Source organism: Gouania willdenowi, chromosome 12 (genome assembly GCF_900634775.1).
Source record: "Gouania willdenowi chromosome 12, fGouWil2.1, whole genome shotgun sequence".
NCBI classification, from domain to species: domain Eukaryota; kingdom Metazoa; phylum Chordata; class Actinopteri; order Blenniiformes; family Gobiesocidae; genus Gouania; species Gouania willdenowi.
In genome coordinates, this window is record NC_041055.1 from 16124240 (window position 1) to 16146141 (window position 21902).

A 21902-nucleotide genomic window follows, 5' to 3' on the forward strand; every position below is an offset into this window, starting at 1 on the left:
AAAGATTCTGGTCATTTCGGCGGCACAACGTGGCTTAAGTCTGTCCGCCTTGTGTAATGCTGCGTTCACACCAGCGTCACGAAATGTTCGTGCGACCAAATTACATACAAAGTCAATGGATAAAAGCGGCCCAGACGCAAAATTTTTCCTGTGCGGCAATGCGGTCCGATCCATGCATCAAGAGCGTTGGCCGTGCAAGCGCGCTCCCTATTGTTTCGTCATATTCACACATTCGCAAGACTTGAAAATATTGAACTCCTGCGACTGTTTAGCATGACAAAAGCCAATCAGAGTCTTTGTTGACGATGATATCAGGCCGTCAACACGGACACCGGTCTGTTCACCCATTCAGCCATGCAGTAGAAGCTGTGTGTGACCACCTGGAGCTGTATAACATGGCCTTTATAACCGGGACCGGACTAGGAAGGATTTGGCGTCGAAGGAGAATCAGCGAAGAGGAGGTAGTAGTAGGTAAAAGTTCTCTCTGTAGTTTTCATCTTTGGAAGTCGGCACTGAGCTAGGTTAGCATTAGCCGCTAATCACACTGGCTTTTTTCACTGGTGGTTTATGTTTGTGAGAGGAGAAAAAGGAGCGCAGCTCCTCGCTTCAGCAGGCAGTGAAACTCACAGAGTTGAATGTGTCGCTGGTGGGCGGTGCTTCACTTGCGGAACGTTTTGTGCAGCAGACGAATCCGCTGCTGCAGAAGACACATTCGGTATGAACGCAGCATAAGCCACCATCACCTTCCGAAGCCGGCAGCCACCATCAGCCGCTGGGAGTCCCCCAGTGCGAGCGGAATCACCATTTAGTTTAGTTACAGACTGTGTCACAACAGCCAAACTTACTTTTTCGAGCGAAATAGCAATAAACGTGTCTCTCAAGTGTTTAATGATCTCCAGCTGCTCTAGAAAGACTTTAAAAAAAAAGAAACCTGATTAAACCTCTACCGTTTTAAAATGTCTTTGATAGAACTTCATTACAGGTACTGTCTAAAACGGTAGCAGTGGCCAACGTCATTGGTGCGTGGCCCCCCTGGTGGTATCTCCACACGTACGTTTACAAATTACTGAATGCATGAGACTCTTCTGCAGCAAATGTGTTTGTAACAAAAGTCATGAATGCATTGATAAGATTCTCACAGGAAAATAACCATTTATTTATTTTAGGATTGTTTTGATTCACTGTAATATACTCTGCACTGAAAACCTTTAAAATGTGATGGAAAATATCTGTATCTTGTTAAATTATTGCGAATCTGAGCTCTTTTCTGTAATGTTATGAAAGAATTCAAAGGCAATAAGGTTTTTTGGCAAACTGACCAGTTTAGGCAAAGTTATAGAAAATAATAAAGCCTCAAAATGCTGCAACAATCAAAGAAATTGGCAGCAAATTGTAGACAAAATGTTAACCATAGGGAATCTGGATCAATTTACTTGTTCTGTAATGTACAAACCATCCCTCACCATTGGTGAAATTTAAAAAAAATCCACACCTCGGTTCATAATTGACTGATCTTTATGAAATATTGGGTTTCTTCCTCAATTACCCCTATCGGGATCGGATCCAGATTGCCCATACATTTAGACCTATGGCATTGTTATTAATGGGGATAGAAATGTTTTTACATGTTGGTACCATGATCAGGATCACTGATCCAGATAACTGACAGCATCTGGCAACAAGGAGATTTAGTGCTCCGGTGAGGTGTGGGCTCTCTGAGTGCTCTTGTTGTATTTATATACAGTAATTTAAGATGTAGTGTTCCCCCCCCCCATTTTCCTTATAGTTTTGTTTGTTGTAGTGTCTTTATGCTAGTGTCATGCATTTTTAGTCCTTCTTGTGTATACACATTTTATTATTGTAGCAGTGTTGCATCTGTTAGCAGCCATGCTGTCTATTTATGTGTTGATGCCTGTTCCCGCTGAGTCTTGCAACTCCAATCCCAGCTGACTCTGGGTGCAAATACAGAGGAAAAACCCAGTTTATTGCAGGGCTAACACAAACAGACAAGTTTTAGGATGTGAGCAGCAGTGAGTCTCTGCACTGTCATACTGCATTGAGAGATTTTTGCAATCTTTTTCTTGACCTTTTGTGTTCATTCGTCAAGTTTTTTGTGAGTTTATGTCACTTAAATACTGTAGGACCCTCCACTTTGTGAACCTGCTGACATGGACGTTCAATGGGGTATTCTTGTACTTGTCACAGTGTGCTTCTTTTTTATAATGCCGGGCTACTGGACTCAAAGTGCCACTCACTTGTTATTGTTCTTGTTGTTGTTGTGTACTAGTTAAAATTGCTACTCCTCTGTTATATGTGAACGGATCGGGCTGAAATTTGGTAGGTATGTCCGCATACATACAAAAGAAAAAGGAAAAAAACAAAGCAAAAGTTGATATCTCATTTATTTGCGAGTCAAATATTATGACGGTTGGTGGTATCGAATCATTGGCACATACCAATATATAAATGGGGCCCATTACCCCGTACGTGTCACGCCCCCGGAATGAATATGATGAATGAATACGTGTGAATGAATATGATGAAACGCTCAGAGCCCTTCTTGTGAAATGGGGCCTGAGGTCCCACCCCCCATTTCCGGTAATTTCCAAATTTATGGGAACATAGTTGTGTAATATATCGTTTCAAAGGTAATTCAACGTAGATTACGAGTATGCCTCACACAATTTGATTAAGGGCCCGGGGGCCCACCTCTTTTTTTTCCAGCAATTTCCATTAAAATCATTTTCTCATTTGATTGTGAGTCAAATACTGCCACAGTTGGTGGTACCGAATCATTGACATATACCAATATATGAATGGGGCCCATTACTCCGTATGTGTCACGGGGGCACCCAGGGGCCCCATTTTTCAAATGACTACTCCTCCTTTAATGCTCGTTGAATTGGGCTGTAATTTGACATGGATTTTCTATGAGTGGATGTCAAGAGCCTCTTGAAGACCTTTTTTACTCGGTGGAACCGAGTCATTTGACTGAATTCTCGGGAACGCGTTACGTGCTATTCGGCGAGGAGGCGTTCCGCGAGACCGGCCGTAGTTCATCCGAACTTGTTTATGACAGAAATAACTGGGAAAAGCATTGCAAAATGTACCTTTTGAATCAGACACAAATTACCAGCTGTGATGCTTTGTGCATGTATATATACTGAAGAGCTATTCAGGCACCCTATTAGCTTGTACGACACCACATGTTGTACTGAATGCATGTGCTCTGTACTCCCCATAGGGAACTCAGTCTAAGACCTGCCTTTTTCCCCTCACCCACTCTCTCTCTCCTCCTGTTCTTATCCAACTTCTCATCTAAACATGATGGCACCGAAAATGGCAGCCAAGGTGTGTTGATGTGTGTTCTTTCCACTGCAACTATCAAATTAAATTCCTTTTACTGTTCTAAACTGTACCTGGCAAATAAAATCCTCACTGATTCTGATTCTGTTGTAAACAAAGCTCAGTCCTGTCGCTTTGCTTTTGGCTTCTAGACAGTGAAAGAAAACGGTTGCCTTTCAAAAGCAATCAAAGACAACGTGAGCTTGAAACAAAATGCAGCATTGACACCTGTGAACCGGTATGTAAGACAGAGCCAGTAAATGAATAGTTCAGATGCTGAGTGATGTCCATCTTCACACTTTGTAATCACTCTCCTGAGACACCTGTCTGAGAAATAAAGTGTGTTGTTGTTCTTTCGAAGGATGTTAACTTCATATTTCAGTCACCCATTGATTTCTTCTGCAGGGGGAAGAAGTTCAACTTACCTTTGAGGGAAACTGTTCTCCTTCCTGTGACAGTGCAGGGTAACAACCCTGTGACCCTCACTCCTGACATCCTGACTTACGGTCCACATAACTGGGTTACTGGCTCGAGCTCCGAGGAAGGCCACACCTTCCTTCAGCCTGACCCTGAAACACAGAAACATGTGGGGGTCAAAAAGAGAGATGACACTGCAACAGTTACAAACTAAAAAAAAGTTAAATATCACTTTAATACGGCTTTACGTATCAATGAATTCACAAAAGGAAGTTACTGACTTGCTTGGGTTTAAAACACAAATCTATCACATTTATCTACATTCTATAACTAATCGAGATAGGCGATATGGACTAAAAAAAATATCCCAATAAATTTTGGTATTTATCACGATAACGATAAACATCACAATAAATAAAAAAAAACTATAAATAAATAAAACAATTCTTAATTTAAAGTGTAAATAGGTTCCTTACAAACACAAATACATTAAAAAGGTTACAATAGCTGCTGACTCAAAGAGCTCATGAGCTGATATTTTATGGAATATATTAGTGCATGTGGATCACTCTATTAGTGTTTTTGTACAAAATTCATTTATTTCCTGACTTAAAATTAAATCATTCTCTAAAAAAAAAAAAAAGGCACATATAACTCCATCAGTGTTTTTACTGTTGCTGAATCTTGTTTCATTTATCTTATGAGTTACATAAAGTTATGGTTAATAAATAATTCTGATTTCCTGTAATTAAACCAGATCAAGCTGATGATTTAATCATTTGGTATACTTAGGTGTAATAATCTCAATAGTTACGTTAGTCTAATGGGACCAGCTTTGTCTGTGAACACGTGAAATATAATAAAAAAATATTGCGTTTCACAAGTTTGGACGGATGCATAGTGACATTAATATTATTTATTTCACACAACGTGCAACATGTTTAGCTTTTGTCCTTCCCAACAAGTGTTAAATCAGACCATAAACAAATCGATGGCTCTCTGTGACTTTATGACAGTAAGACATGTTCTTTTAATTTGGCCTATTCCTTATATGAAGTGGTTAGCGTTAGCTCTGTGTGTCGGTGGGTTAGCTTAGCATAGTTAGCTTTAGTTGAGCTTCCAGTTCATAATCGTTTATTGGGCATTCTTGGCTAAATTGTGGGACAAATGACCCTCACTAATTTCCGACATGGGAATGTATTGTTTATATCGTGGGATGACATAACCTTTCTTTTCCTCTATTCCTTTTACTTTTAACAGTCTAAATTCAAACACAAAAATCTTGATTTTGTCTTTTTGCTTTTGCATTTTCTATAATATTGTTTTTTTTTATTTATTACTACAAAAAAGTAAAAGTACTGGGTTGTATGTATTTGTGACATGCCAAAAGTATCTCCAACTTTGCAACTTCTGATGCCACAACTAAAGTCTGTGGGAAGCACGTGTTGTTTACACTAGACGTCAAGAAGATATTGTACTGATTCTGAGAAAAATCAAATCTTATTACAGCCACTTTGGCTTTTGTGCTACCGGACACTAATAAATATAATTCCCTGTTGCACATAAAATATGAGGAAATTGTGTTGCATGCACAAATATAATTCAAGTCAACTTTTTTTTTCTGCTGAAAACAAATTTGTTGGATGTGTCGCTGGTGGGTGAACGCATCATTAGCCAATCAGGACACAGAACACAATGCGCGTTCATACGCTGTAAAAAAATGCATCCAAAATTGCACTGTAAAACAAATCTGTGAAACACAGAGGCAATGAAAGGTGAACCATGATATAGCGTTGGACTACTTTATTACAATTTTGCATATTTTTGTGTAAATATGGTTTAAAATCAGGAAATTACAATCAAATGTAACTTTTGGCTGAGAATGGTGGTTTGCAACACTTTGGTGGCTTCTTACAATAGCGTTGCACTTTGCTGTGAGGACAGGACACCAGCGTTCATTTCTAGCCTTTCACAATAAAAGCTCCAGACACTCTAGAAACTCCTTTCTCCTACGATAAAATCATTATATGATAATATTTAAATCGATGATCATAGCCACTAACCAAACCATTTCCCAAGAGGAAGTTGTGCCCATAACCATTTCTATGGATGCATCTAAAGATGCAAACCACAGTTTGTTTGTTTTGTCCAAGGTCAGAAGGTACTATGTTTAGTGTCAGGGCTCAACAATAGGCCACTGACTCCAGTTTTGGATATTTTCACAACATGTCACTGTCAGTTTGATGCACAAAGCTTTCATTCTCTCCCCTGCTCCTGTCCTTATATTCTCCCTTGCGTCACTGCCATTAATCTCAAACTTGAATTCATCAGTAAATAGGGCTTCTTGTCAGTCATCTCCAATAAAATGCTTGTATATCTTAGTCCAGCCCAAGGAAATGACCTCATTTCCTTTCCTCTACTCATGTCGTTGTTGACTGAACGTTTACTATTGAGCCTTTTGTGATGTTTTATGTTGCTTTTTATCAGAAATGAAGATGGGTTTTTCCTCTGTCGCTATGATTTATGGTCTTTGAATGATGTGTCTTTTGGATTGCCTTGTTTTGCTTTAGATCCTACTGATTTATTTTTCAAAATGAATTTAGAGTGTCATGCACCCACAGAAACCCTCCGTTTATTCTTGTTTTTATGTTTCCCAATTCATTGGGTTAGAAACGCCCTGTTGGAAAGTTGGGTACATGTAGATTTATAAAGCAAAGCAATGACCTTCGAATGAGTCACTTGAGCTCCTTCATGCAACTAAATTTAATTTGACCTTTACTATAAAGACATTCGTATGACAGATTAGCTATAGTCAACTGCTGGTATTGAAGAAGAAGAAGAAGAAGAAGAAGAAGAAGAAGAAGAAGAAGAAGAAGAAGAAGAAGAAGAAGAAGAAGAAGAAGAAGAAGAAGAAGAAGAAGAAGAAGAAGAAGAAGAAGAAGAAGAAGAAGAAGAAAGCCATTAACACACATAATCCTCAATATTTCAGCATTATTGTATATGAAATATGCCCGAGTTGCCCTTTTTTGGAGGTTCATATTAACTATGACAGGTATCTGATGTGGATTTGTGATATATATAGCAATCCTATCTCATGGTAATACCAGAAAAGAGGAGTATGAAAGGCTTGGCAAGTGCCAGAGGCTAAAAGACAAGTAGAATGGATGAATGGATGTGAAAGGTTGTGTCCAAAATGGTAATTTCTACCTCATCAACATGTATAAGGCTCAAAAAGGGGACATAAAACACCTGGGTTGCTAAATGTATAATCAGATTGAGGAAATCATTTGTTAAATAAAGGCATCACAATACAGATAGAGCGAACACATCGCAGCACATGAAAAGTCATATTTTGCGTCCGCTAAACAGATTTATAGTGTCATTGAATGCATCACTGTTAGTTGGTCACATTTCTTATAATATCTAAGAGCTATGACATTGACCCATTGGGCTTGTGTCCCAATCTGCTTCTTTAATAACATTCTATATCGAACAAAAAACACAAAAAAACAACATTAACAAAAAAAAAAAAACATGTTGATTAGGTTTCATTGTTTGTCAGTTTTTATTAAATCAAATTTGTTTAGGATTTGAACTTTTTGGAAGTAAAACACTGCCTCACAATACAACACAACACAATACAATACACAGTGGTTTAGTCACTGTTAGAGTTGAGTAAAAAAATCGACTTATCAATCTTGAATCGATTTCATTGAAATTTTAGAAAATCGATTCACAGGTGCCGAAATCAATTACATTTTTTTTCACTCTAACCACATTAGTCTCACACTATAGTCTGGCATTAGCAAAGTCGACGACTGCAAGCATGGCAGACTAAGCTCCGCTTGGTGACACACCCCAACTTAAGTCAGAAGTTTGGAACCATCTTATTAATAACCATGTAAAAATAGAAAAATCAACTCTGAATCGAAATCGAATCGTGATTAATCGATTCAACACCTTATGAAATGAGGAAATTGGCCATGATACCCAGCTCTATTCACTCTATTAGTTTATTGGTAATTTTATAGAAAAAAATATTCATGAAAAACACTTTTTTTTTTCTTTCAAAAAATAAATAAATAAAGTCCCAAATATGGCCAGTACTCCAAGCCTACTATGATATCACAATCAAGTACATAAAAACCTGCCTTAAACGTTTTCCAAGATCATCAATTAAAAACAGCAGTGTCCCAGGCATTGTTGGCAGAATGTGCTAGAGGAGGACTTCAAGCTTTATTCCGAAAAACAACACCATGAAACATCTGGAACACAGATGGCATAAAAGCTGAATTTAAATAAAGCCAGAATCTGTGTTGCTGAGATCAAATTAAAATTAAGTGCGCGTGAGACCAATTAGTGTAAGAAAAAAAGAAGCAAATGAAAGCGATTCATCACATCTATTGCTTCATCCAATCAAGCTCTCATATTGAGCACAACAAACAGGCTCCTTCGATCCCTTTCACAGTCATTAGATCGTTAATAGATCAACAACTGCAACAGACTCCATGCTGAGCCTACCTTTTTTGCTTATACATGGTTTTCTTCTACAGGAGGAGATAGGTCATAACATTCTCTGTCAAGCAAAAGTCTTATGATATTTACTGTAAGTGCAGCTTTTAGCCCTTTTTTTGGTCACAAAATGACATAATTTCTGGCACAAATGAAGGGTCACGCTTTCTGCGGTCAAAGAAATAAGAAATGTCTCTGAAGTAAAAGCCCAAAAAACCTAAACCTAAAGGTAAGTTCACAATGAGTGAAACCCAAACTCGTTAAAGATTTTCCTAAATCTATTAAATCGGTGTCCACCCTCAGCCCGGATTAGTGAAAAACTATTACAAGATGTGCTAACAGAGAAATAATGACATGAAAACTCTTGCGGCAGCTCTTAGAAAAGCAACAGTCGTTACATCTTCGAAGTTCAATCGTTTTTCTTTGATTTTGTCACAGTCGGCATAGCACTAATAACTGGCCTTGTGTTTGGCCGCTGCTCCCGACGACAAGCAAAGATAAAGGGCTGCTGGTGTGGAAGATGCAGACAATAACTAGGAGGAGACAGTTGATTGCTGTCTGCACTCCTGTTTTCCCAGTCGTCACCCCAGCCTCTGTGCAGTAATTACCCCAAACCCACAAACAGATGCAATAGCAGAGGACAACAGAAGAAACGAAAACAGAGGAAAGGCATCACGTGCTCTACACGAACAAACTCCAGAGTATAAATGCACTTAGGAACTCATTATGCTGTTTAAACAATACACCTTTCTTACTGGTACACAGTTATTCTGCACACCTGTTTTTTATTAAACTATGGACTTTACGGTTCTTTATTGATTCCTCCCTAAACAAATGATTTGTATCAGTGGTGTTTTTAAGGAAGCAGGTGAAACTGCTAACTATAGTCAACAAACAGATTATCAATGTTTTGTTATAAACCCTTCCAAAATTGTGCCACTTATTTTCCCTTATATAAACTTTTACCTCCACCAAAGAGGTAGTAATTTCCTCGGCACTTATTTATTATTTTCGAAAACGAAAACGGTTTTCGGAAGCATGTTGGTCAGTTTTTTTTTTTTTTTGTTTTTTTTTTCGTGTGTGTGTTAGTTTGTTTGTTTGTGTACACAATAACTTCAAAAGTTATGAACAGATTTTGATGAAATGTTCAGGAAATGTTGATAATGGGTCAAGGAACAGCTGATTAGATGTTGGCGATGTTCTGGCTACCAAAAGAAAATATATAAATATATATCCCATTCTTTTTCCCATCCACACTGTGGAACTCCTGTTCAACAATGTTTTAGAACACTGATGATATCATCAACAGTGATGTCATCAGTGTACAATTGTGTACACAAACACACACACACACACACACACAAAACACAAATAGACTGACCATCATATAATTCCGAAAACTGCTTTCGTTTTGGAACAGTGGCTCCGTGGAGGCGTACGGATCCGATCGGCCGTTTTTGAAAGTCTGCGCTTCAAGATTAGGTCAAAAGTACTTTACAGATTTTGACAACATTTTAACCAAAGATAGACTTTACGCCATGCAAGATTCCATTTAATTTTGGAGGGAATCTGGACCAATATACTGATCCTGAATCAGGTTAAAAAAAAACTAAAAATCATTATCGCTCATTAATGCAGAATTTAAAAAAAAATATTTCAGTAAGGATCACTTTAGTCAAATTGTTTATTAGCATGCAGTGTAGATTCAGTGGTAAGGCCCTGTTCTGGGACCTCTCTGCCCTTCTATGCAGCTGCGTGAAAAGCCCGAAGCATAGGGAGCCCCCCCTCGCTCTTCCATGAGCTACATGGAAGGCATAAGCAGAGAGAGCGGTCAGCAAGACCCCCTGGAACAGAAGTTCAGATATTAGATGCTGACAGGGGACACTGTTTAATTAGACATACGAGGAGGAGCTGGGGTGGGGGTCGGTTTCCAGGCATTTGCGGACGAAGCGTGAGGAAGTAGGTGTGTTGCAGTGGTTTAAATCCAGTGCCGTGATTAGCTCTAACCAATGGGAAGCATGGAACATGATCAGCTGAATGATTAACTAAATTAGGCTAGGGGATGGATGCGTCAGTTGGTAATAGCTACTGTCAGCTGATAAAGCTGGGCTAACTTGACTTCCAGCGCTGCCTGAACTAACGCAATGCTGAATATATTGTATTGTATATCATAATTGACCGATCTCACAGAGTTTCATCTAGTTCGGACCCGCATTATTATTATTACTATGCATCAATTTTATATAGCGCTTTTCTGGGTACTCAAAGTTGCTTTACAATGAAGGGAGCAGTGTTGTGGTTTGGTGCCTTGCTCAAGGGCACCTTGGCAGGGCTAGAGAAGTGCCCTCGCAGCTACCAGAACAACTTCTGTGTTTTTCAACCCATGTCCCTACGGACTGAGCCACTGCCGCCTGTATCTAGAGCGCATTTTACAATAGATTTTCCCAAAAAATGGGAGTGTCCTTACATTTAACCTACCGTATCTTTATTAAAAGGGATGTACGTTTCTTCCAAGACTTTAAAGTGTGAATGATCATGGTATCATGATCAGGATCACTGATCTAGATAACTGCAAATATCTGGCAAAGAGAATATTTGGCACTTTGCAGAGGTTTGCACCCTCTGAGTGCTCTGGTTTTAACGTCTGTCATCTTTTGACATATTTTGAGGCATCTAACCTTCTCTCAAACCTAAGCGTTACGGACGTGCAGTCAACAGCATGTGCCACACAGCTGTACATTAACAAATGGCATGTTGTAAATGAGATTGGTTTGGCTAATGTGATTCCTGGTGAGGGTGGACAAATAGAGGGGAGGGCGAGGCAATAAAGGAAAGCAATTTGAAGGGGAAGCCCTTTCCCATGCATCAGCACATGAAGCTGCCTCATTAATTCCATGAAAACCTGCATCAGTGGGATGAGTATTTACAGATGAGACGAGGTTGTCAGAGTGAAGCGTTTCCAGCGCCGCTTGATTGATGCTTAGAAATGACATGCCGCAGCAGCCGTTGCTCGAACAACGTGTCAACACAGCTCCTTCAGACATGTCTCTTGCAAACTGTATGAAATAGTGACGTGCATTAATATTAATGTAACGCACACAGCGGGAAATTTAATAGAATACAAACAAACTGGGAAGGAAGTGTGAATTCAGAAGTTCTGCACCTCACTGTAATAATTGTGCCTGATGAGATATTAAGAGATCACTTTTTCCTCTCAGCAGGACACAAATGCCCACATAAAATATTAACTGTACGGGAATGCTTTGAATCAGTTAGACAACATGACAGTTAAGGCTGCAGTGTTTTCCCTACCCTTACCCTAACTATCTTCCTTCCCCTCCTCCAAGTCCATGCTCTTCACCAGACAACAAAATAACTAACTCCAGGATACCTTTCCAAAAACAATGGAGTGGAGTTCCACTGTGATTTGTGCACTTGAACACTTGCACGCACCCACCTGCTGAGGAACAGGACGCACTAGAATATTTATTACATCAAACACCTGAAAAGCAGACAAAATATTTGTGGTTTGAAAGGCTTGGAGGGAGCTAGGAGGCCCGCTGTTATTGAAAGAAACACGCAAACACATTATTTCATATTGTCACACCTGCCCCGTTTTCCCTGCCAGCTGTAAACCTCCAGGGGAAAACTGTACTTGCTTTCTGAATTGTTCAATAGACAGTACTGATGAGTCACTTTGGATTGTTACCCATTGACGAGAAAATAATGCACGTATCAATTCCAAATCAGGATACTATATACAAACAAGAGCGCAAACATCCACCACATGCCAAATATCCTATATCACAGATATCTGCAGTTAAATATTTCGATCTCGGTTAATAATAATACAGTAGGTTGAAATGTATGGGTACCCCCATCTTTAAATAAAATTGCGATAAAATGAGTAATCCAGATTTGATCTTAATGACACTCAATGGAGTATATAGGAACCAATCTGACATAACTGTCATATTTCATAAAGATTAATCAATTACAAACCAAAATATACATTTTTGAAGTGATAGGGATTTTTTGATTTTTGAAATAAATCCAGGATCAGTATGTTTGATGTGGATCCACTCTAGAATTGAATGCAATCTTCCATCGTGTAAAGTTTATCTTTGGTTAAAACTTTGTCAAAATCTGTTGTTTACATTAGACTTAAACTTGCTTACAAACGTATCCATAAATGCCCGTGAAAAATATTACCTCCTTGGTGGAGGTAACAATTGGTTACTAAAAAGAAAAAAGCAACCTATGGGTGGATGAATAGGGAAACAAATGCAGAAAATCTGTAAGAGAGATAAACTTCAGTGGATGGATACTTAACCTCCAGCCCAGCATGATTATATAACTGCATTAAACTACACTGAAGAACACTCAGAGGAAATTAGGCCTCTAGAGGATAAACTGGTGCGACAGTGACTCAGATAAAGTGTGCAATCCTAGACTTATAGGTGATAATCTTGTCCAAACATTCAAAAATGACAATTTCACTAACTTATGTTGGGAAAAAAGAGACACTTTTGGTCCAAATTGCACCAAGATGTTTATTGTAAGTCCATTCCTTCTTTAAAGGGCCCATGTCGAATTTTCTGTGCTTGAAACTTGTGGCGTCATACACATGCCCAAAGTGTTTTTTTTCACTGATTCCCTCAATCGTTAGTTAGAGGTGATTTGCTCCTTTCTTACTGCAGGGTGAGCACAAACACCTCGCTCCAATTTGATGATGCGTTCTCACTTTGATGACGAATTTGACGCGGCACTGAGCTGGAGAAGCCACGTCTCTAGGAAGCTCTCTGCTGTGATTGACATGTAAACAGACACGCCCACAAAGGTGAGCATTTCAGCATCCTTCGCGCAGTGCTATGTATGTATTTTCTACAGTCTATGTATGTATTTTCTACAGTCTATGTATGTGGGTGGGAGGAGGGCGGGCCGTCCTCTGGCCCTACGTCACCGTGCGGGGAGGAGGAAGTCAGTGTCCCGTCTATAGACACGCCCACTCATGAATACGCATAAGTAGGCTGCAAATCAGCCTGTTTGTGTAGAGTTGCTCAGAAAGTGACTTCTCAGAGGCTACAACTCTGGAAAACAGGCGAGTTTGGGAAAATAAATCTCAAATACTATGTTTTGGGGATTCTTAGAACAAATGGAGATGGGTGAAAAATAGCGTGATATAAGACCTTTAACACCTAAAGCCAAACAGACATCTGAAATAAACTCACAGGCTGTTGGGTATGAAACCTTATGCTCTCCACCAACCCCTCTGTTCCTCCTGGCTGAAAAAAATAATCTTCTTCACTACAGAGGAAAATGCAATTAGATCTGAACCACTGGCAGGTGAACCAGGATTGGATCTGGACCAACAAATTAGTGAGGTGAATCAGGGCCACCTAGGAGATGCACCGAGTCAATTAGCCGAATAGCAGTCATGAGTGGAGTGTTCTAAGGGGCGAATAGACAGATGCAGAGATAAAGACAAACCTAATTCAATTAATGGCCTTAATGCTGTTTGTCCTTTTATTAGAGCTAGTCAAGAGTAGACTGCTCTAGATGGAGGAAAAATATTAGCACCGCACGATAAACTCATCTTCAACCATACTGTGTGTTTATTCAGCTGCATTGCCTTATTCTCGCACTTTTGTCTTACATTTTGCAAATCTCTCACCATCTCTTTTCGGTTTGTATGTATCTTTATTCTTTACCCACAGAATCACTCTCCTTCTCTATCTGTATCTACTATTCCATGCCTTTCATGCATCAATGGTCTGTCATCCTCTTCACAGCCCAGGACGACGAATGACTTGTCCATGAAACTAGATTTTTGTTCTAAAGAAATAAGAAAGCATGCACTCGATTGATTATACCAATTGTTTTCTATTTGCTGATTAGTTTAGCTTGTTACACTCTCACTCAAAATAGTACGGATCTACCGAAGGAAAAATCCTGATTCAGCAAAGAGTTGGTGACCCACAATGATCCAGAGCCCTGAGTCCTTGGTTTTTGCATAGCCCACCGGCAATTAATATTTTATGGTAAACTATAAAGCTTAGCTAGCCGAGCAAATGGAGTTACTCATTCATCTGGAGTGATCCACTTTAAATTTCCTCAACATCTACTGTTGAGGACGAATATTTGGCATAAAGGATATTTGTTCTCCCTCAGAGACTAAAGTAAAGGAAGAATAATGACTATGAAAATAAACAACATAGTGATTCCTTTAAGAAAAGGTGCCAAAATGTTGTTTTATAATATCTGTGTCTGCTTTATTGTACAGAAGAAGAGTGAAATGCAAATAATAATTCAAAGTTTATATTCATATATTCACCGACAAGGTGACAAAGCGCAAAAAGCCAAAAAATATCTTTCAAGTGGAATTTGATAACTTTGCGCTTAAAAACATGTTATTTGATGCATCAAACTTGATTCCACTGCATGAAGCACCGTCATTCCAAAATAAAGTGTCAAAAGTCTCTTTTAAACTTGGTACATTTTTTTGCAGCACCAAGTCATTTATTCTCTTTACGTAAATACTGATTATCTTTCTCCAGTGCAGTGATGGATTATCTATGCTATTCTAATGTAAGACATCCTGTTCATAATCATGTATGCATTTAAAATAAATAAATAAATAAAAATAAATAAATAATAATAATAATAATAATAATAATAATAATAATAATAATAATCACGTATACCTTTTAAAGGTGCAGTCTGCAACTCTTATAAAAGTGACTTTTTGTCATATTTGCTAAAGCTGTCACTATGTAAGGACAGCTTTACATGAAACTAAAGTAGTTTGTGTGAAAAAAACAGACTCATTGTGTCCCTCCTTCTGCTCCTGCAGCTTTCGGCAGATTGATAGAATGCACCGCGACCAAGCAAAAAGAACCAATCAGAGCCAGGATTGTGTTTGATGGACTGTCTGACAGCTGTTGCTCACAGGCCCCACCCCTTTCCTTGGGCTGTAGCACCATCTTGTTTACAGTGTATGGTCTGGAGGAGTAGAAGATGGAAATAACGATTTTTCTGCTTGAAAGGTAATTACTGCTGCTTGATTTACATTATGTTTGATTTGTAATTGTTACACTAGAACTCTGTAGTGCATGTGTTGTTTGTGTGTGCGCAGCAGCCTCCGTGTGAGCTGCTGTAAGTGACACTGTGTTGTTGCTGCTGCTGCTGAGGTGTGTGTACATTGAGAGAGAGAAGCACTGCAGTAATATGCTTTTAACAGTGCATGTTATATTACTGTGGTGTTGCTGTCAGACTAATGTTAGCTTGTTAGCTCCTCTGAGGGAGGGACTTTGGAATGTTTTGAGGCAGGGCAAGAGAGCAGCAGGGAGAGAGGGGTCTGAAAGTCGCGGACTGTACCTTTAAGTGTCTGTGTGTCAAAAGATGTTTTTGTTAATGCTTTATTTACACCCTCTCATTTTTGTAATGCCAACTTTAGTAATTGGAAATAGTTCTTAAAGGTTCATCATTTTAACAACAGTAAAATGTTTTTTACGCAGTCATGGGCAACTGGCACCCGGGGGTCCCCAAAGAAAATCCGCAAAGGACTCCAAAAATCACCCGAAATGACAAAAAAAGGACAACAAAAATACACAAAAATGACTCCAAAAACCCAAAACAACATAAAAAATTTACAAAAAACCAGAAAACAAAAAAAAAAAGATTGCAAAAACACTAAATGGCATTAAAACACACAAAATAAAGGTAAAATATCTAGAAAAATGCTAAACGATCAAATATTCAACAACAAAAAACAGTTCAAATGACAACAAAATCATACTTAGTTCATTCCTTGCTCAGTTTGGTCATTAATTAAAATGTCCTGCATGAATATAGATAATGTAGACGTTGGAACACACTATCACAATCTCTCCCCTCTGTGATAGAAGTTGTCTATGCAGTGCAGTGACTAAAAAACTTGGGTCCAAGAAATAGGATAAAAACTGAAATACATCACTTTCTTTGGTCATTGGCCTCTCCTCTGGTTGAACAAAAATGTTTACAAAAGATGGATCCTGTCCCTCGCTACAGAGAAGTGAATGTATATGTTCTTTCTATGAAAATTGTTATAATTTCTAGAGCACTTCGGATGCCAGAGAAAAGGTGAATCTTGTAAGACCATCTCGAGTCACATTGATCGGAGGTACTGTATCATCAAACACCTTTCCTCCACTCTCTTTAATGTTCTCTGTGTGGAAAAGTGCTTTGGAAAATGAAACCCTGTATGAGTGAGGCCTATCTGGTCCTTGACTTCACCTTTGTGAAATGTCAATTTTACTTTTTGCTGCTATTGACGGTCTCCTCCTTCCCATCTTTCTTCACAGATCGATATTAGTGCGAATTACACAGTACAACGAATGGATGTGTTCAGAGGATATCAGAGCTGTGAAGTGTTAAAAGTAAGACCACCCTTCAAGTGACAAAAACGATCAAAGAGAGTCGTACTCAGAGTGCTACTTAGTTATTTCAACTAGAAGTGGATGGTATTGAGTAGTGCCTAATTAAGTAGCTGCTGACAGTCACCCAACACATTTAGACTAAGGTGGCTGTGTGAGAAACTTGTTTCTTTTCTCTCAGAGAGAAAAAAAAAAAGCACCATGGACTGGATTTGACAATACGTGTTCATCCGAGCGTACGGTGAAGCCTCGTCAGCAGCAACATCTAATCCTGCTTTCACAGTCTGCTTTTAATTAAAGACAAATAAATCAGCCAGATGACTGACATACAGAGCTTGGACCTGAGTTCTGGCATCAAACTCCTGCTTTTCAAAAGGTAGAAGACCAAAGACTGTCAGAGAAGTATGAATCACTTTAAAGGAGAGAAGGTTTGAAATGTGAATTGGCTTTGTCCTCACGACACGATATGTGAAAGAGCAAGAGCAATCACATGGTTAGGGCCGCTGCGAAATAAATTTGTGTTGAATTCAGACAGTCCTGAGCTCTACTGAGAGGAGGAGCATCGATTTGGAAAACCTTGCCAGGGTTATATACATATAGTGCATTTAGAATACAAATCAGAGAATATCTTTTTTATCCGTCAAACAACAAATGTCAAGGTCCTTATGGTCTTTATCTGCAATTTAAAAAATACTTCCTTCAACTACTAAAATGAAAGCATTTTACCCAAAGCAAAACAAATTAGACGAAAGGGCAGTGATATTTATAGCTTAGAACAGAAAAAAAGGGTTTTAAAGCAAATTAGATGTACAAGTCACAAGCGTAAACAAATGTGGCTAATGGAAACATTAAATGATTACTGAAAGGCAAAGACCTCAGGAATACTTTGATGATAATTGTATAAGAAGCGCTAATGTAGAGCATATTTCTGCTTAATGCACCCTTGATGTTTTGGGCCAAATCCATAAAGGAGGATGAAAAGTACAATTTATGATATTATTTAGCCAAAAAAGTTAATAGTTTTGTTTTCTGTAAAGGAAAATGGCAACTAAGGTAACGCAAGTAAAGAAAAAGCCTACATGTGGGTGTGAAGTGACTGAAACCTGACATGGAGCAATATATGTGTGTGCAGTCAGTGACTGTTACATGAAAGTGGGCAAACAAGATGATGACATAGAGGGGTGGGACAGTGCAACACAAACTGGGACCAAAAGCAAGTCATATCCAGGATAACACAGCCTAGTTTAAATCTCAATGAAAGGCTTTTACAAGAGAACTGGAAAACATCACCAATCATACGCACTGTAGGACGTCATGATCTCCTCTTGAGTCACGAGATTTACAGGGCAAGCAAAGGGTCAGCGCTAAAGACACATGTAAGATACATGTCGCTGGGGTTTTCCTCTTATTTTGCATGTTGGCAAGAATACCCAACTTTCAATTTCCCATTTGCTTTAATGCTGGATTTCAGGAATGAACTCCGACTGCTGCAGTAGATTATAGCTGAAGGAATGGGGTCATGTTGTTGCAAACTGAAGCTTGTTCCTCATGGCTGCCATTTGAAAGAAAGCCTAGCCAGTTAAATAGGGGATACAGACACATCGACACAGCTTCCAGTAAAACCTATTTGACACAAGGCTGCGTTCAGCGGATCAAAATTAGACTTTGCATTTGCTGCGGTGGGTCCAATGGATGATCCAGGACTCATCCAATATTTGGACGGATGCAGAAAGGGGCCAAGTGGTATAATCTGAGGATATGTGAGGCAGATTATTGCAAGTATGTCCACCTGATGCCGACAAGGTTAAATATTATTTTAATTTGCAGTTGGAATTGGCTGCACAGACAGACCTGCACAGCCATGTGTTGAAGGTAATGTTAACATTTTACGACAAATACTGTATTATAAAGTGCAATTTACAACCTTGAATTGAATGTGTTTTTTCTTTCTTTCAAAGTATGTTTTGCATTTGGACAGAAAACAATGAATAGTTTTAGAGAATGGCCTTGTCGTGCTGGCCAACACAACACAAGAAATCATATTATTAAAAATTATGAATAATCAATTTGTCCATTTTGTCTTTTTCTTTTTCTTTTAAAAATAGAGGCCTTTTTAGAGTTTGCAAGAAAGCTGTCCTTGGACAAAGAGAAAAAGTAAATTCTTTGAGTTTACTTAAAGGCACACCGCAGACGTTTTGACCCAATTAGTTATTTTAAATGATTCTTCAGGCCAATATACAGCGCTTGACAGTATCAATGCAATGTAAGTTTGGAGAGATGGACCGTCTTTGGCCAGGTCATGTGACCTGGAGAATGCCTGGAGAACGCATCACGTTACAAAAGTCACGTGACCACAAGCTCTGATATACTCATTGGGCTAAGGCATTTGCTAGTATTTTTCCGCCTGTTTGACTTCTGGTCATGGCCGAGGCAAGCAAAAAGTTTAAAACTGCTTCTGAGGAGGCTAAAAAGACGCTGCCGAGACCTATTCCTCTCCTGTCCGGACCCTGGCGAAGGGGGCCGGGGTTGGGGGGGGGGCAGCTACGGCTGCAGAGCCCAGCCCTGCTTCACACCTCAACCCTGAGAGCCAATCGTTATCCTGAAGTCACAGGTCAACTACTGTCTGCATACACAATCAAAAGACAGGCCCGACTGACTGTTTGTTGATTTTTGCGACAATGCTGCTGCGCTTGTGGCCACTAGGTGCGCTTGACGTGAAAGTTATAGGTCTAGCGCCCCTAGTGGCCACAAGTTACACAGTGTGCCTTTAACTAAAACATGTCTGACTAATAAACAGACTGTGTGGATGGAATTAATTTGTGCATACGAAGAATGGCTATTTTCTACAATTTGTTCAGCCATCACAAAAATAAATATTAAAACAGTAAGACTGATTTGAAACCAGTACTAAAATTATGCACTCATATGGAACAGCTGACGAGCTGTCATATTATGTCAGTCTGCTAAAACCACACTGGACTGATGAATGGCAGACAGGGTGATTAGTCTTGTGATTTTTGTGATAGTGTGCCACTGTTGTTTTTTATCATATTTCTAGGATATTTACAGATGTATTATTGCATCCTCTATTGCATCCTCTAAGCTATTATCTAATCATCCAATTCTGTCTGTAAACTTCATAGTAATAGTGGATGTGCAGATTTTCAATGCCCTTCATGCTGGTGATGCCTTTGTGGCAATGTTATCATGTTAATTACAGCATCAAGCAGAATCTATTTGACAGCATTTGAAAGGCTTATCAATGGTTATTTATTTGGAGACATTCCATTCAACCTCATTTTGTCTTCTGATCACATATCTTTATTAACACATTACGTGTTAATTATCTCTACATAATGCGCTTAGGCGTCAGAGAGAGTCTCGCACATCAAGGAGAGGAAGAACAAAAAAACAATAATTGCCATAGGCATGCACACCACATCACTCTGAAGCCATTACCAAAACGATTAATCATTGGCAATTACTAAAACATTTTAATCACCATTGTTACAAACGGGTGATTATTCATTATGTCATCTAATTAAATCATAAACTGTACGTGTGCGGTGTTATGAGAGGATTTGAAAGGTGTGATACACGGGAGGGTGAAACAAACACAAAAGCCAGCCAAGACTAATGAAGTGTGCGGCATAAATGGCACTGGGAGCTGGGTTTGCTGGGAACGAAGCGAAAGCATGCTCTCCCCTGACTCCATGTATGACTAATTTATTGACTGCCTCACCTAGAGTTTGCAGATGTGTGGCAAGGTGATCACGTGTCTGCCCGGTTGGAAGATTAAAACTCTATGTGGTGCTGTGAGTGAGCTATCAGAAGTGAAATACAGAGTGTGAATTGGTTATTTGCAATGCTGGGCAAGATACTTTCAACATGTAATACATTACATATTAGTAGTTACTGCCATTTAAAAGTAATTAGTCTCTGAACTGTAATGCGTTTCACTACTTTTGAGTTACTTCTACCAAAATAACCGCAGAAGTATGACCAGTATTCTAAAATGCTAAAATATACTTTATTGCAGCTGATTATATATCCAGTGGAGGGTGATGTGGTATAACATAATGACTGTGTAGCCAACTAACAACTTAATATTGTAGGCACAGTGAAGGCTCATGGTGCAATACAATAAGTAACAATGGCCGTCAGAATCACAAAAGCAGACAAAGTTAAAGTCTGGCTGATAAACTCTGATAAAGATATCGTAAATATTTATAGTCTAGGCCTATTCATTTGAAACACAATACAGCTAGGAACAAATATAATGTAACCTATTGCCTTATAACGTGACAAGACGCGCAATCTCTTTCTTTTTGTTTCTATTCTTTTATTCTCTTTTAATTAAGGCTCACAGCACAAAGCTGGCATGCACTGGTATTGGTAACCTTTTAAATGTCACATGTTAATTTACAATATTTGTCAGCTTTTTTAGTGCGCTGTTTTTTACTGCTGCTTAAAATGGTGACCAGTCAAAGTGTAACACTATTTTCTATGAGTGACCGTTCGAGATAACATGACCACCAGTCAAAATGTAACTATTTTCTTTGAGCGACCATTCGAGATAACATGACCACCAGGCAAAATGTAACTATTTTCTGAGCCCTCAATAAAAAACAGTAATGAAGTCTATAAATAGAAACAACTAAGTAACAATAACTAAGAACGAAAACAATCCGGGGAAATGTCTCATTTTCAACTGCCGTCAATATGACGGTGGCGGCGGTGGCTCTGGTAGCTGTGCTATTGTTTTTAGCTGCCAGCTAGCGGCATTTCTACTGTGAATGTCTCTACAAAAACCACTTCTAAACCAAAAACTTCTACACCGCACATTTAAGAGCAGGAATCTGATCTGTATGAGTCTCAGTCTCAGCCATACGCTGGTGTGTCGCTGTTTGTAATAATAACATGCTAGATAGCTGCATGACTCAGTCACCATACTGTATGGTATGGTTTACACTCTCTATGACAACATTAGCTTACCTGGTCATTGCTGGCGTTGGTGGGGATTTTGCCGACAAGCTTTTTAAAAGCCGGCGATTCCACTGTTGACAGAGGCTGTATATCCTCCACCAGTCTCTTCACTTCTCTTGGTTCAAGTAGCGCGGCAGACCAAGAGAAACTTAATTTCTGCTGCTTTGTCTGACTCTTTTCCGCACTTTCGTCCTCTGCTCTCTTTCTCTTCGACACGCCTGCATCTCT

At 39.1% G+C, this 21902-nt stretch overlaps 1 protein-coding gene across 2 annotated transcripts in view; it reads right to left on the bottom strand.

Annotated features, from left to right (window-relative positions):
- Window positions 1–21902, bottom strand: part of LOC114473697 (transmembrane protein 132C-like) — a 237304-nt gene that overhangs the window by 107145 nt on the left and 108257 nt on the right. For both annotated transcript variants that reach the window (XM_028463464.1, XM_028463465.1), the window contains one exon: window positions 3771–3914. In XM_028463464.1, coding sequence (XP_028319265.1) covers window positions 3771–3914 — 144 coding nt within the window. The remainder of the gene's footprint in view (window positions 1–3770; window positions 3915–21902) is intronic.